Below are 15,079 nucleotides of genomic sequence, written 5' to 3' on the forward strand. Positions count from 1 at the left end.
TTAGGGCTGTTGTACATAGGGTCGCTATGAGTCGCAAGCAACTCGACGGCACATAACAACAACAACAACTCAACTGTATATGTTTAGCTATTTAAAAAGGAGCTCTGGATGCGAGTCCTTGTAGGTGGTAGCACAGGCTTCATAAGGACAGCCCTTGTCCAGCTGCTGAAAGCCCTCAGCCAGGAAGTGACGTTGGTCTCCCCAAAACCTGGGCCAGACCTGATCACATGGGAGGAGCTCACTAGCTTGGAGCTGGTTGTGATGCTGCTGTCAGTCTGACTGGGCAGAACATCCTCAGCCCTCTCCAAAGGTGGAATGAAGCCTTCCAAAATGAAATTCTTGATAGATGCCCGGAGACCACCCAAATGCTAGAAAGCACCATCTCCAAGGCCCCACAGCCCCTCATGACCTGAATCTTAGTCACAGATATAGCTTATTACCGACCCAGCCTGACAGCAGAATATGATAAGGACAGTCCCAGAGGGGATTTTGACTTCTTCTCCAACCTCAGAACCAAATGGGAAGCTTACTGGAGATTCTACACGCCAGGTGGTGGTGCGCTCTGGAGTTGTACAGGGCCATGGAGGTGGTGCTATTGGCCAGATGCTGCTGCTCTTTCATCTGGGTCTAGGGGGCCCCATAGGCTCCAGCCACCAATTCTTCCCCAGGATTCTTATTAGTGACCTGGTAGGAATCTTGACACATGACCTTGAAGCCAGACACATACGGGGAATCCTGAATGGAGTGGCTCCAACTCACACCACCACCAATGCTGAGTTTGCCCAGGCCTTGGGGGCAGCTCTGGGTCCCCCCCACCTTCATTCCATCCCTAGCACTATAGTGCAAGCTGTCTTTGGGAGAGAGCGTGCTGTCATGCTGCTGGAGGGCCAGAAGGTGGTCCCACAGCAGATGTTGGCCACTGGCTATTAGTACTCCTTTCCAAAGCTAGGAGCTGCCTTAAAGGACATTGTAGTCTAAGTAGTGAGGCTGATGGTGGAGGCCTGAGGCCTCTCCCTCCAGCTATGACTTCTAGGTTAGACACTGTTAATAGGCCAGTGCCTCTACTTGAGACATCATCGTTCTTAGGGAATCCTCCTTCCTCTGGCCCTCATTGTTTTGTTGCTCCACCTTGTTTAACTAAGATTGTCCCTAGTCTCAAAGTTGTAAATCCACTAAGTCAAGATCTCAACTCCTTCCCAAAAAGTTTCCTAGGTTGGCTTCCTAACATGCCTCAGTTCTCCTTTATGCAAAGCAAAAATGCTCTACAGTTTAAGCAATAAATATAAATTCTGTCTCTAAAAAAAAAAAAAAAAGCTCTGTTGGTGTAGTTTGTAAAGAGCTGAGCTGACAACTCCAGGCATCCAGTTCCACCAGCAGCTCTGGAGGAAAAAGATGGGGTCTCCTCTCGTTCACAGCCTCAGAAACTTGGTAGAGAGACACTGTTTACGCGGTTGTCTATCTAAACTGTTTTGGTATTAATTAGTGGCCTATGTTGGAAAGCTCTCTCTTATTTTAATGCATCTTTGCTGTATTCTGCCATTTATTCTTGAAGAAGGACATGATCGGCAAAGAGCAGGAAGATCCTCAACTAGGCAGATTGATAAGGTCACTGCTGAATGGGCTCTTGTGTGTCAGAAAGTGTGAAGATTACGCAGGATGGAACAGGGTTCAGATCTTTTGTTCCTGGGGTCACTATGAGTCCTGCTTGACTCCACAGCGCCGAACAACAGTGTTTTTTCTAAACCTAGATGAATCCCTTTTTGCTCCCCCTCTCACCTCTAACTCCTGTTACATGTGCTCCTTTGTCTGAATCTTTTTCTAAAGTCATTTAAATGAGTCATTAGGCTCTTTGACCCATTTTCATTGGTTTCTTTCCTATGAATAAAGTGAAAAATATTCCCTAAGCTATTCTTTGCCTAAGGACAAAGCCCAGAAGGCAGAAGGGGGTAGACTAGAAGAATTAATGGAAATGAGAAGTAAGAGAGGAGGGAGGGAACTGCTATTTCTTTGTGGATATTATAATTAATGTTATGAAACAGAATGTGTGTGGTTTTGCAGAAAGCCAGTTTGCTTTGTAAGCTTTTACTCAGATCACAATCAATCAGAACACCATCTAAGTTCTCAACAGACTCTGCACCATCCCAGCTCTTCCCCTCTGGATGAGGTTCAGCTCCCCCCATGCCCCCTCATGCCCAGCCACCAAGCTGAACTCCCCTACGATCCTCTTGATCCTCTCGCCCACTCTCCCATCTCTCACACAGACAGCGAGAAGCTCCCTCTCAAAATGTAGTGGTTTTATCTCGCTTTTTGAAACAAAAGAACACTCCTTCCCAGCCCTACAATTAATTCTGTGGGTCCCTCACAATGTAGCCTAATGGTAAGAAGCTGCACTGCAGTCCCAAAGGTACTCAGTTTGAAACCACCGTCTGCTCCATGGGAGAAAAATGGACAGTCTCCTCCCATGCATGCAATTTTGTTGTTCTGTGCCATCAAGTCACCTGCGACAAGACCTAAACCCTGCTCTATCCTGTGCCAATCTTATTGTCTCTGACACACCTACTCCCATTTACCAGTCACTGAATCATCCATCTCATCGAGGGACTTCCTCTCTTACGCTGTCCCTCCACCCTCACAAGCATGAAATCCCTCTCCAAGGACTGGTCCCACCTTGCAACATGTCCTTCAGAATTCTTGCCTCCAAGGAGGTAAGGCCTCCAAGGGTTTTACCCTCTCTAGGATGAACCTGTCTGTTTTCTTAGCAGTCCATGGTATATTTCATGCTCTTCTCCAGCACCACAGCTCAAAGGCATCAATTGTCATTCTGACATCCCCAGTCACTGCCCAGCTCTCTGATGCATAGCAAGTAATTGCAAAGACTATGGCCTGAATCAGGCACACCTTAGTCTCCAGACTGACATCATTGCTCTTTCAGTACTTTGGAGAGGTCTCTGACGGCAGACTTTCCCAATGCAATTCATCTTTTGATTTACTGGCTGCTGGTACCAAGAGTGTTGGTAGTGGAGCCAAGCAAACTAAAGCTGCTTACAATCTCAGTGTCTTCACCATCTATCATAATGCTGTTAATCAGCTCAGTGGTGAGAATCTTTGTTTTCTTGCTGTTGAACTTCAATCCATATTGAAGGCTACAGTCCTAGACCTTCTGCAGTAAGCGCTTCAGGTCCCCCTCGGTTGCAGCAAGCAGGATTGTGTCATCTGCATAACGCAGACTGTTAACGATGCTTTCTCAAATCCTGATGCCACATAGAGCCTAGCCTCCTGGATAATCTGTTATGCATATAGGTTAAAAAGTTATGGAAATGGGAAGCATCCCTGGCATACACCTCTCCCAATTTTCAGTCATGTAGTGTTTCCTTGTTCTGTTCTGACGACTGCCTCCTAGTCCAAGTATAGATTTTGCATAAACACAATCAAGTATTCTGGGATTCCCATTCTTCTCAGAGTCAGCCACTCTTTGTTGTGATCCACAAGTCAAATGCCTTTGCGTAGTCAATGAAACACAGATAGACTTTCCTCTGGTATTCCTTGCTTTCAGCCAAGCATTCGATTTATTGCCTTTGAAAACTTGCTAGAGGGTCAATTAGGAGTTGGTTCCAACTCAGTGGAAAACAACAACAACAACAACTCAGAATGTGAAGTTGTTGCAGACAGCAAGGGTATTAACATTTACCCTTTCTGATTCATTGCCCTTTGGAATTTTATATAGCCCAGATGTGACAATGGAATTGAATATGCCTTATCAACAGTAAAAGGAGCCCAGATGACAGTAACTAGAAAGTTGGCAGTTCAAATCCTCCAGGTGCTCCGTAGGAGAATGAGGTGGCAGTCTTAATTCCAGAGAGATTCTGAAGAACTTCTTGGAGAACTTCTGATGGGGCAATCCTCCTCCAATCAGAATCCACTCGATGGGGATGTTTTGGGCTTTGGTTATAAAGAGTGATGAGCCGAATGGGTAAGAGCTAGCACTGTTAATAATACTGTCTGTACTTCTTTTCTTTTGAAAGAGTAAGAACTGTTTGCATAGAATTTTCTAAACCCAAAACCAAATGCGCTATTGTCAAGCTGATTCTGACTCAGAGCAGACTTCCACTGAGTCTCCAAGGCTGTAAATCTTTCCAGGAGGAGAATCCCCATCTTTCTCCCTCAGAGCAGTTAATGGATTCGAATTGCTGACCTTTTGTAGGAACGCAGCATGTAAGGTACTACGTCACCAGTGCTGTATATCGTGTATCACCTTTTTTGATCCAGTTCTGTACTGAGGACTGAGAAGAATGTAGCTAGTTAAGGATTGATTGATTTACTTATATAAAGCAAGAAAAATGGCAGCACTTCCTCAGCCCTGGGTTTGTCCGAGGCTCTGGCCTCTCCAGCGTGTGTGTGAAGGAGCTTGAAGCTGGAGGAGAATTGCTGAGCCCTCCACTTGGACGCCTGCCACTCTGGAGGGTCCCTCCAGGCCTTGATTGCCAGGTGGCTGACATGACGGCTCCCTCTCAGCCCTGTCCTTAAGTCCATGGGCTTTCCTCTGATGTGTCCCCTTCCTGTGTTGTGCCCAGGGACAGGGTGCCTTATCGGAGAGACTTCGGAGCTTCAGCATGCAAGACCTCACCACCATCAGGGGCGACAGCACCCCTGCCCCTGCAGGCTCCCCTCCGCCGGGCGCTGGGCGGGCAGGTGGCAAACACGGCCAGCCCAAGATGTCCAGGAGTGCTTCCGAGAGTGCTGGCAGCTCAGGTGAGTGGCCCCTGACAGTTTCTTAATCTGTGGGCCCTGCTCTTGGGGAGAAAGGCCCAACCCCAGCCTTCCCTCCCAGCCCTGTGGCATGAGGCCCAAGCCATTGGTCCTGCCACTTAGGCCATGAATGGGAGCTGGCATGGGGCTCTGCAGGGGACAGACTGCATGGAGGGGTCTTGCCTGCCCCATGTGTGTGGACGTGGGTCTGGGATGGTGGTGGTGCCTCCACCAAGTGTGGAGGCAGCGGGCAAAGCTGACCCAGGGAGCCACTCAGCTGTCCCACGGGCCTTGTGAATGGCGCTTACCTGCCTGGAGCACCCAGGCGTCTCCTTCCACCCACCCAGAGCACCTGACCCTCCCAATCCCTTTTCCTGTCTTCTCCTACCCTGTTGCTCCCTCCTATTCCTGAGCACCCCCTCACCACACACCCCCAAACCCTACATACTACTTGTACTAGCTGTGAAGCCTCACACCTATCAGGGCCAAGGCTGTGGGAAGCCTTTACGTCAGCATCTAACCCAGGGGCAGGCGAATCCCAGGCATCAGGTAGCCTTGATCAAATTGACCTGAGGACCTTATTAAACACAGGAGCCCAGGGCCAGGGTCACAGAAAGGTATGTTCATGCAATGGGAAGGGGTGTTGGTGACATCTTTTAATATCATTGCACCATTAAAAAGAAAAAAATCTACATGTTCATTTCCTTTACATCACATAACAAATTGAAAAATCAAGGGAGATAATATAATAAAAGTACACAGTCTTAAAGTTGTTGTTGTGGTGTACCGTTGAGTCAGAACTGACTCACATCTAACCCTCCAGCAGGTTTTCAAAAGCAGTTAATCGCACTAGAGGAGACTGCCCATCCTTCTGCAGAACAGCTTGTGGATTTGAACTGCATGCCTTTGGGAGTGCAGCACAGGTTCTTACCACTAGGCCACCAGAGCACCCTTAAAGTAAGAAAAAATGTATCTAGTCATAAAGTCATTGAGTTTTGGTGGCTCAGTGACTCAGCACTCATCTGCTAACTGAAAGGGCAGTGGTTTGAACCCAGCGGCTGCTCCATAGAAGAAAAAAAAAGAGGAAGAAAACAATGCTTCCATGCAGATTACAGCTGGGGAGACGCAACGGTGGTTCCGCTCTGTCCTCCTGGGTTACGCTGAATTGGAAGCAACTCAGCAGCAGTGGCTTGGTTTGGGTTTGGTTTATTAAATGTAGTGTTTTCTACAACAGGGGTTCACATGCCCTACTTCTACCACTGAGCCACAGGGGCTAGTTTGGAAACTGCTGCATAAACTTGTATTGACTATCTGTTATGTAGTTGCTTTTGACAGTGTTTTGTTGTTATTATTGTTATGTGAGTTATATTGAGTTGACTATGAGTCATAGCAACCCTATGAACAACAGCTCTGAACCTTGCCTTATCCTGAGCCAGTCTCACTATCACCAGCACACCTTACCCCATTGCTATAGGCACTGTGTCCATCCATCTCATCCAGGGTCTTCTCCTTTGCTGACCCTCTGCCTGTCCAAGCATGATGTCCTCCCTAAGGACTGGTCCCTCCTGGCAACATGCCCAAAGTACGTGAAGCAGAGCTTCAAAATACTTGCCTCCAAGAAGAATTATTTTCACTTCTCCTAGACAGACAGACCTATTAGTTCTCTTGGTAGTCCATGGTATGTTCAATACTCTTCTCCAGCACCACAACTCAAAGGCATGGATTCTTCTTCTGTCATCCTTAGTCTTTGTCCAGCTTTCAGATGTACAACAAGCAGTTGAGACGATCATTTGGACAGCTTGGACCTGGCACATCTTAGTCTTTAGATTGACATATTTGCTCTTCTGCACTTTAAAGAGGTCCTTTACTGCAGATTTTCCCCAGAGCTTGTCTTTGGATTTCCTGACTGCTGGTACCAAGGGTAATGGTTGTGGATCTGTGCAAGATGAAATCATTAACAACTTCAGTCCTTTCTCCCTCTATCATAATGCTACCTAGTGGTCCAGTGGTGAGGACTTTTGTTTTCTTGATGCTGAGATACAATCCATGTTGAAAGCTGTAGTTCTTGATCTTCTGCAGTAAGCACTTCAAGTCCTCCTCACTTTTGGCAATAAAGGCATGTCATCTGCATAATGCAGGTAGTTGAGTCTTTATCTAATCCTGATACAACATTATTCTTCATAAAGTTCAGCCTCCATATGATCTGTACTGCATATAGATTGAAAATATATGGAGGAAACAACCCAATTGAAAAATGGGCACAGGATATGAACAGACACTTCACCAGAAAAGACATTCAAATGGCCAACAAGCACATGAAGAAATGTTCAAAATTCCTAGCTCTAATAGAGATGCAAATCAAAACAACTATGAGATATCATCTCACCCCAGTAAGATTAGCAAAGTTTGACAGAACAGCAAGCAACAAATGCTGCGAAGTTGTGGAGAAACTGGAACCCTTATTCTCTGTTGGTGGGAGTGTAAAATGGTGCAACCACTGTGAAAGGCGGTGTGGCGCTTTCTCAAAAAGTTACAAATAGAAACACTATTTGACCCAGCAATTCCACTGCTGTGAATATACCCCAAAGAGACCATAACTGCCACTCAAGCAGATAGATGCACACCCATGTTTATTGCAATTTGTTAACAATAGCAAAGAGTTGGAAACAACCTAAGTGCCCATAAACAAATGAATGAGAATAGAGAATGAGATAGAAAAGCTGTGCTATATTCACACAATGGAATACTATGTTGCATTGAAAAGCAAGGAACTCATGAAATATTATACAAAATGGGTGACCCTGGAGAACATTATGCTGCATGAATATCTCAGTCACAAAAGGACAAATACTGCATAGTGCCACTGTTGTAAAGCGAGACATCATGGTTGGAGGGAAACTATGAGAGGATAAATAAAGTATACTGCATTGAAATAGATGAGGGAGAGAACTGTTGAAAAGGAATATATGATTAGGTATTATTGTCATGACAAGAGTCCAGAATGAAAGCTGCATAGTGGAGTGGACTTGAGGGGCAGGAGGATTGTATAACAATGAAAGAATTTTTCTTTTACTTTTCAAAGAGAAAAGTGAACTGGGGGAGATAGGTAGGAAGGGAGGAAAATGTGCAACAATGAATGAATGGAAATCCAAAGTCTCTGTAAACATTCATTAAAATTAAAAAAAGAAAAAGATTGCTACGCCAAAAGAAAAAATATAATGGAGACAGGATGCATCTCTGATGTGCTTCTTTCTTGGTTTTGAACCATCAAGTGTTCCCTTGCTCTGTTTGGACAACAGCTTCTTGGTCTAGGTATAGGTTTCATGTAAGCACAATCAGGTGTTCTGGTATTCCGGTTCTTCTCAATGTTAGCTATAATTTGTTGTGATCCACACAGCTGAATACCTTGGCATAATTGATAAAACACCAATAGATATCCTTCTGGCACTCTGCTTTCAGCCAAGACCATCTGACATCAGCAATTATATCCCTAGTGCTACAGCCTCTTCTAAACACGGCTTGCATTTCTGGCAGTTATCTGTGTGTCATCCTTGTGCAGGGGCCATTCTAATCTTCTCTGTATCATCCCAAGTTTAGAATATGAGCTGCCAAAGCAAGCACTGTGGCAGTTATCTGTTGATTTACTGTTCTAGTAATTTTTTTGATAATCTATGAGATTTTTCATGCATGTGATTAATGATATTGTTTGATAATTTCCATATTCTGTTAGATCATCTTTTTTGGAAATTGGAATAAATATGGATCTCTTCTAGTTAGTCAGACACGTAGCTGTCCTCTAGATTTCTTGGCACAACATGGTGAACACATTCAGGACTTTGTCTGTTATTTGAAATATGTCAGTTGGTATTCCATCAATTCCAGAGGCCTTTTTCCCCAATGCCATTAGAATAGCTTGAAATTCTTCCTTTATTACCATTGGGTTTTGATCTTATACTATTTCCTGAAGTGGTTCTGTGTCAGTTAATTCTTTTTGATACAGTAACTCCGTTTAATCCTTCCATTTTCTTTTGATGCTTCCTGGGTGAGTCAAGATTTTGCCCATGAATCTTTCAGTATTGTACCTCGAGGCTAGAAGTTATTCTTAAGTTCCCTCAACTTAAGAAAGCTGGGTGAATTCGTCTCTTCTGATTTTCTGACTCCTGCTCTTTACACATTCCTTTATTATACTTTGCTTTGTCTTCATGAGCTACCCTTTGAAATCTTCTGCTCAATTCTTTACCTTTGTCATTTCTTCCCTTTGTTTTGGCTTCTTGGCATTCTAATGCAATCTTCAGAATCTCTTCTAATATGTATTTTGATCTTTTCTAGTTAAATTTGACATGTACTGAATTTGGTGCTGCAATAAGCGTAGCATGCTGGGTGGAACTCATATTGCCTGACCCTTCTTAGTATACTGCTCAGGCCCCAGCCCCAGGTGACTTATAGATCTGGGCTGCAGACCTGTGATATGTTCCCTAAATGTCTGTTTATAAAGCTCCCCAGGTGCTACTGATGTAGCCATGTTTGGGACTCACTGCTGTGTACCTGTCACTGCAGACCTTGGGCTTGTGGAGGGCTGGACGATGAATCAAAAAGACAACTTGAGCCTTGGAATTTTGGTGTTGGAAAAAAAAACTCTCTTAGATTCCCAAAGGAAAAAACACTTCTGCCTGGAAATGCAGCCATAATTCTCCTTAGAAATAAGGATGGTGAGATGTCATCCTGAATACTTGAGTTTCTTATCAGGAGGAACCAGTCCCTGGAGAAAGACATCACACTTGGTGAGGTAGATGGTCAGAGAAAAAGAGGAAGACACTCAGGGAGGTGGACTGGCCCGGTGACCCCGACAATTGGCTTGAGAACAGCAGGGTTCGTGAGCATGGCAAAGGACCGGGTTTTATTCTGTTGTCCACAGTGCGTGCCCGCTCTACCAGAACTTTCTAGATTTCCACTTTGCTGTGGAAAGCACCGTCCTGGCCCCCCTCAGCAGGGAGGGGCTAGCAGCTGTCCTTTTTGAGGCGCAGTACACTGTGCTCATATGTGGACCCTTAAAACAAGGTGCTCACTGAGAAAAGCTCAAAATGGAAGAGGTCATTTGCAACAGCATTTTTAAAAAATAAGATTTGAATTTTTAGATAATTGTAGATTCACATGCAGTTGTAAGAAATAATACAAATTTTACAGAGATGGTAGTTTGTTGTTATGTACTTTTGAATTGGAACTGACTTATAGTTTACCCTCTAGTGGGTTTTCAGAAGTGATTGTTCCTCTGTTTTCCTTGGAGCAGCTGGTAGATTTGAACTGCCTACTTTTCGGTTGACAGACCTACTCCTTACCCTCCAGGCCACCAAAGCTCCCCCCTGCAAGGACACATGTTTAAAAAGTGAGAAGCATGTTATGATATGAAAGTGGGGAGAAAGGAGAAGGTGATGGGTGTGGAGGTGGGATAGGCCTGTTGCTGCTGGGAACAGGGCTGGGTTGGGGACGGGGTGGTTTGATAGTGGGAGTGAGTTCCACTGAGGGAACCCCTCCCCGGGACTTAAGAATGGAAACCCCAAAGACCAGGCGGAAGGGACCTACCTCAGCGCTTGCTCAGTATGACCCTCTGATTTCACCCGTGAAGGAATGAAGGCCTGTAGAGGGGACCTATCTCCAGGACCCTCCACTGGCAGGGTGGGGGGTGGGGGAGGGAGGTGAGAAAGCTGGGGTTGCAGGAGGACCCAGCCTCCTGACTCCTGGGCCAGTGCTCTTGTTAACTGATCCTTGACCCCTGGGCTTCTGTCCCCCCCAGGCACTGTCCTGGAACTAGAGCTCATTGCCATCTAATGGATTCCAACCTGCAACCTTGCAGGACTGGGCAGAGTGCCCGCAGGGCTCCAAGGCTGTGGTCTTCTCAGGAGCAGATGGCTGTGTCCTTCTCCCACCAGAGGGTAGTTCTGAACTGCTAGCCATTTGGTTACAGGCCAGTACTTAGCCACTGGGTCACCAGGGCTCCCCTAAAATTAGAGTTAAGTTGCTCTACCCTTGATTAAAAGGGAAACTGTCACTTGAACCTAAAAAAGAACCCCAGTTTTGTGAGATTCAGCATTCAGAGCAAGAGCCAGTGGGTGAAGTGCCTGTGGTGTGATAACTCCATCCCTCCGTGGTACAAAAGGGACCATGGCGCCCATTTTTAGGGTTGCTGTGATGCTCAAGATGAAATACTGCAGGAGACAGTGCTGAATAATGTTCCTGAAAATCAATATGCAGAAGCTGCTGCTGCTGCTGCTGCTGCTGCTGCTGCTGCTGCTGCTGTTACTTAACTCACCCAAGAAAGCATTTTCTAATAATGATGGAGTGTCTGGGAAAGAATTAGACCACCTATGTGGAAGTAAGATGTCTGCCTTTGGAAAGGTGCAAATGCAGGGTGGTGGCCGTGTGTTCTGGCTCCACGGAGGGATTCTTTTTTATTGGGCAGGTGGCCTCTGTGGTACTCTGCCTCCATGATTCTATGCCGTTGTTAGAGAGGACACAGGCTCAGAGGGCCATGAAGCAGGCCAAGGCCACACACAATCGGAATCTGGGCCCAGAGACCCCTGTCTAGCCCACCCTTTGGTGCAATCTTCAGAGCAGCCTCAGATGGAAGTGTGTGGAGCCCAACAGGATCTCAGACGGAATGGGAAGGTCATCACCACAGAGCAGCGTCTGGAAACGGGTGCAGAATGACTGAGTTGGGTGTTGGTCCTGCTCCCCCACCAGCAGAGACGGGGATGCCCCTGCCACACTGCTGGCAGTGGGGGCAGAGCAGGCAAAGGGCGGTGGGGGCAGAGCAGGTGAAGTTCACGCCTGGCTGTGCTGCAACCTGACCTGACCCTCCTCTCTGCTGTCCCCAGGCCTGGGCACCTGTGGTTTCAGAAGGGAGGCTGAACAGGCCTGCTGACCCAGCAGGAGGCAGAGACTGTGTGGCACTTTCCTCAGCTGCTCTGAGGCCAAAAATAAAAGGTCTCTCAGGGAAAGACAGTCAGGACCACGGGGACCATGGGCGGGGCCGAGGTGCCTGGCCAAAGGCCCTACAGCTGCAGCCAACCCTCAGCAGGGAACCAGGGCACTCGAGAGAAAGTTGGGCAAAGCAGCCCCATGTACACAGACTCTGTGCCCTTCTCAGCTCACCTTCTGGGAGCCTGGGGTCTCAGGCATGGGTGGGTGCAGGGCAAGGCCTGGGCTTGTCCTACTGGTCCCCTGAGCTGTCTGACCCCAGGCTGGTGCAGAGAAGGCAGACACAGGACTGAGGCCACCACCACGTTGCTGTTGAGCTGACTCCAGCCCTGGAGCGCGTGTGTGTGTGTGTGTGTGTGTGTGTGTGTGTGTGTGTGTGTGTAGTAGAATTGTGCTCAGTGGCAGGAGATTTTGGAAGTCGATCACCAGGCCTTTTTCCAAGGTGCCTCTGAGTAGATGCAGACCTGCTGCCTTTGGGCTGGCTGATAGTGTGAACCATTTACAGCTTCCAAGAAAATGAGGCAGACACCACTAAGGGTCCAAGCTTCAGCTCCAGAACCTTCCACAGAATAACATGCCAGGTGCTCACTTCCAGACGATTAGCCTTGGCCCAGGACATGAAGCCAATATGCTTCAGTTTTCTCCTTTGAGTTATGGGCACGTTAATCCTTTTTCGGTGCCTGGGAGTATAAATGGCTAACACTCTGCTGCCAGCTGGAGAGCTTGAGGGCAGGTCCACCTTTCAGGGCACCTTGGAGGAAAGGGCAGGTGATCTGCTTTGTAAAAATCAGCCACTGAGGACCTGATAAGCAATTTCTTGACCCATGTGGGGCTGCCATGGGCAGCAACTGGCTCTCCAGGCCACTGGCCGAGTTGCTGGTGAGACCAGTTCAGCCTGCTTGTTGGGTTGTGAGGAGAGTGTCCCTGGACAGGTGTGGGGTGTGGAAGGCAGCCTGGGAAAGGGGATGGGTTGGATGTGGTGACTGTATCCCCTTTGTGCAGCCATTGGAGACCGGAGATTGTGTATGTGTAGATTGACCTAAGAAACAGGATACTCAGTGGGGAAAGTGGAAAACAGAATGAGATACTAACCACCAATTTATGTACAATAAAAATACGTGCCCCACTGCAATCCTGAAGGTGCATGGTTCGAATCCACCAGATGCTCCACTGGAGAAGGAGGGGCAAACTCCTGGGCCAGTGGGATCCAATTTGACGGTACACCAAATTAAAGATAAATAAATAAATATTTTTAATAAAAATTAATTTTAAAAAAAAATAAAAATACATGCCCATGATACAAAATTTGACTTATACAGTTTGCAAGAACATGTTACATTGCTGCTTCCTGGGGAGGAAGAAAGACTTCCTGGTAGCATAGTTCTTAGCGAATTGTGCTGCTAACCAGAAGAGGCCGTGAGTCCCTGGTGGTTCAAATCTGCCCTTGGCTCCTCAGGAGGAAGATGGGCAATCTCCTGCTGTGATCTACAGCCTCAGAAACCCGATGATGAGTCTCCTTCGACTTGATTGGAGTTGAGTATATGAGGAAGAAGGATGTGAGTGAGGCTTGGGGATAAAATGTGCACATTCTGATTTTCTTCAAGTCTGTTCCAATCCATATCATCCTCTTTTACAGAGTGGAACTGCCCCATAGGATTTCTAAGACTCTAAGTCATTACAGAAACAGAATGGCACATCTTTCTCTGAAGCAGCTCCTGCCCCTTCATTTATCAGTTTAGAGCTTAACTACAGCCCCTAAAAAGCCCCCAAACCAAATCCACCCTTCTCTTACAGGCATCTGTGCTGTGACGGCCCTTGTCCAGCATGTCCACCCCAGGCCTGATGTAATACTGGCGCCTGGACTCTTCTTTCCTACTGCTTTTGGCTCCAGTAAGTGAGGCCAGGCAGCTCACCTTCCCTGACTGTCCCCTCCTTTGTTGGATAGCCAGGGCCAGCAGCAGCTGTAATTGCTCTCCTTGATAGAAGGTACTGGAGGTATTTGGTCAGAAATCACCTACTAAACACTTGTTAACTCCCAAAGTTGGCATCAAGTTGGAATCAGGTCATAGCTGAAGGTTTCTGAGGATGCAAATTGCCCTAGAAGAGATGCCTGGGTTAGCAGCAAACTCCCCGCAGACTGCACCACCAGCGCTCCCCCAGCACTCACTAAGTGCCTGACATTGGACACCAGGAAAGGTACAAAGAACGCTCTTGCCTTCTGTGAACTTGGAATCAATCAGCACGTGCTGAGTGAGCACCTGCTGTGGACCAAGGTGTCACTGACTGGCTCCAATGATTAGCACAATCATTTGTTAACCACAAGTTTGCCAGTTCCAGTCCACAGAGGTGCCTTGGAGAGAAGGCCAGGGCAGCAGACTTCCTAAAACTAGCCATTGACAGTTCTGTGAGCACAGTTCTCCTCTTATAGGCAGAAGGTCCTCATTAGGTGGACTCCACTTGACAGAAGCCTGTATCTTTTGTTTGGTTGTTTTTTTGTTTGTTTGTTTTTTAACTGTGTGCCAAGGGCTGTACATAACCCACGGTCTTTGGAGTGTCCCAACCAACAGCCAACCAAACATAGGGAGTTTGGGGGTTGAAAGGTGACTCTGAGAGAGTTTCCTGCAGGGCACTCTGAGCTTTGAGACATCCAGAGGAGTGGCCGTCTGACAGAGGGTTGGGAGAGTCACATTCAGGAGGGACCTGTGCCTCCTGCTGCCTCCCCTGGGGCTGCAAGGGTCAGCAGCCCGGCAGGAGAGGAGGCCAAAGTGAAAAATATTCCTTCTCCACTCAGGAGTCACTGTCCTCAGCACCGAAGGTACCGGGTTGACTAGGCTGGGATCCCCACACCTCGCCGAGATTTCCTAGGGGCTAGTTCCCATAAAGAGAGCTTTGGTGTCCTGGTGGTGAGGAGTTGCACTGTCGAGCCTAAGGCATGCTATTAGAATCCACCAGCTGCTCCACACACACAGAGAGATGAGTGATGTCCTTCCGTGCAATTTACTGCTTCTGAAAACCCTCTGGAGGATCAGCCATGGGTTGGTTCAACTCAGTGGTAACAACAAGAATTCCTATCAATGGGATGATGTTCCTGATGATGCCCCTCCCCCACAGTGTGTACCTGCTGCTCCAATTGCAGGACCTGGAAAGGTAAGTGAGAAGCCAGGCTCTGCAGTGCACGCATTCAGGCCATCTTCATGCAGTGTAGCCATAGCAGCTGCGCTGCAGTGTGCTTACTGACTCCATCGCCTCTGCGGTGTGCTCACTAACACCATCCTCCTTGCACTGTGATGATTCACACCAGCCCCTCTGCAGTGTGATCACTCACACCAGCCCCTCTGCACTGTGAACACTCACAACA

The 15,079-nt window shown here is 47.2% G+C and overlaps 1 protein-coding gene and 1 pseudogene across 1 annotated transcript in view; both read left to right on the top strand.

Moving 5' to 3' along the window:
* Window positions 1–15,079, top strand: part of LOC102854660 (receptor expression-enhancing protein 1-like) — a 79,314-nt gene that overhangs the window by 54,743 nt on the left and 9,492 nt on the right. The window contains exon 5 of the mRNA XM_006900367.1: window positions 4,572–4,749. Within this exon, the coding sequence (XP_006900429.1) occupies window positions 4,572–4,749 (178 nt within the window). The remainder of the gene's footprint in view (window positions 1–4,571; window positions 4,750–15,079) is intronic.
* On the top strand, window positions 109–978 carry LOC102864024 (annotated as a pseudogene).

Source organism: Elephantulus edwardii, unplaced genomic scaffold (assembly GCF_000299155.1).
Source record: "Elephantulus edwardii isolate Elephantulus edwardi_28Jun2011 unplaced genomic scaffold, EleEdw1.0 scaffold00283, whole genome shotgun sequence".
Classification (NCBI taxonomy): Eukaryota; Metazoa; Chordata; class Mammalia; order Macroscelidea; family Macroscelididae; genus Elephantulus; species Elephantulus edwardii.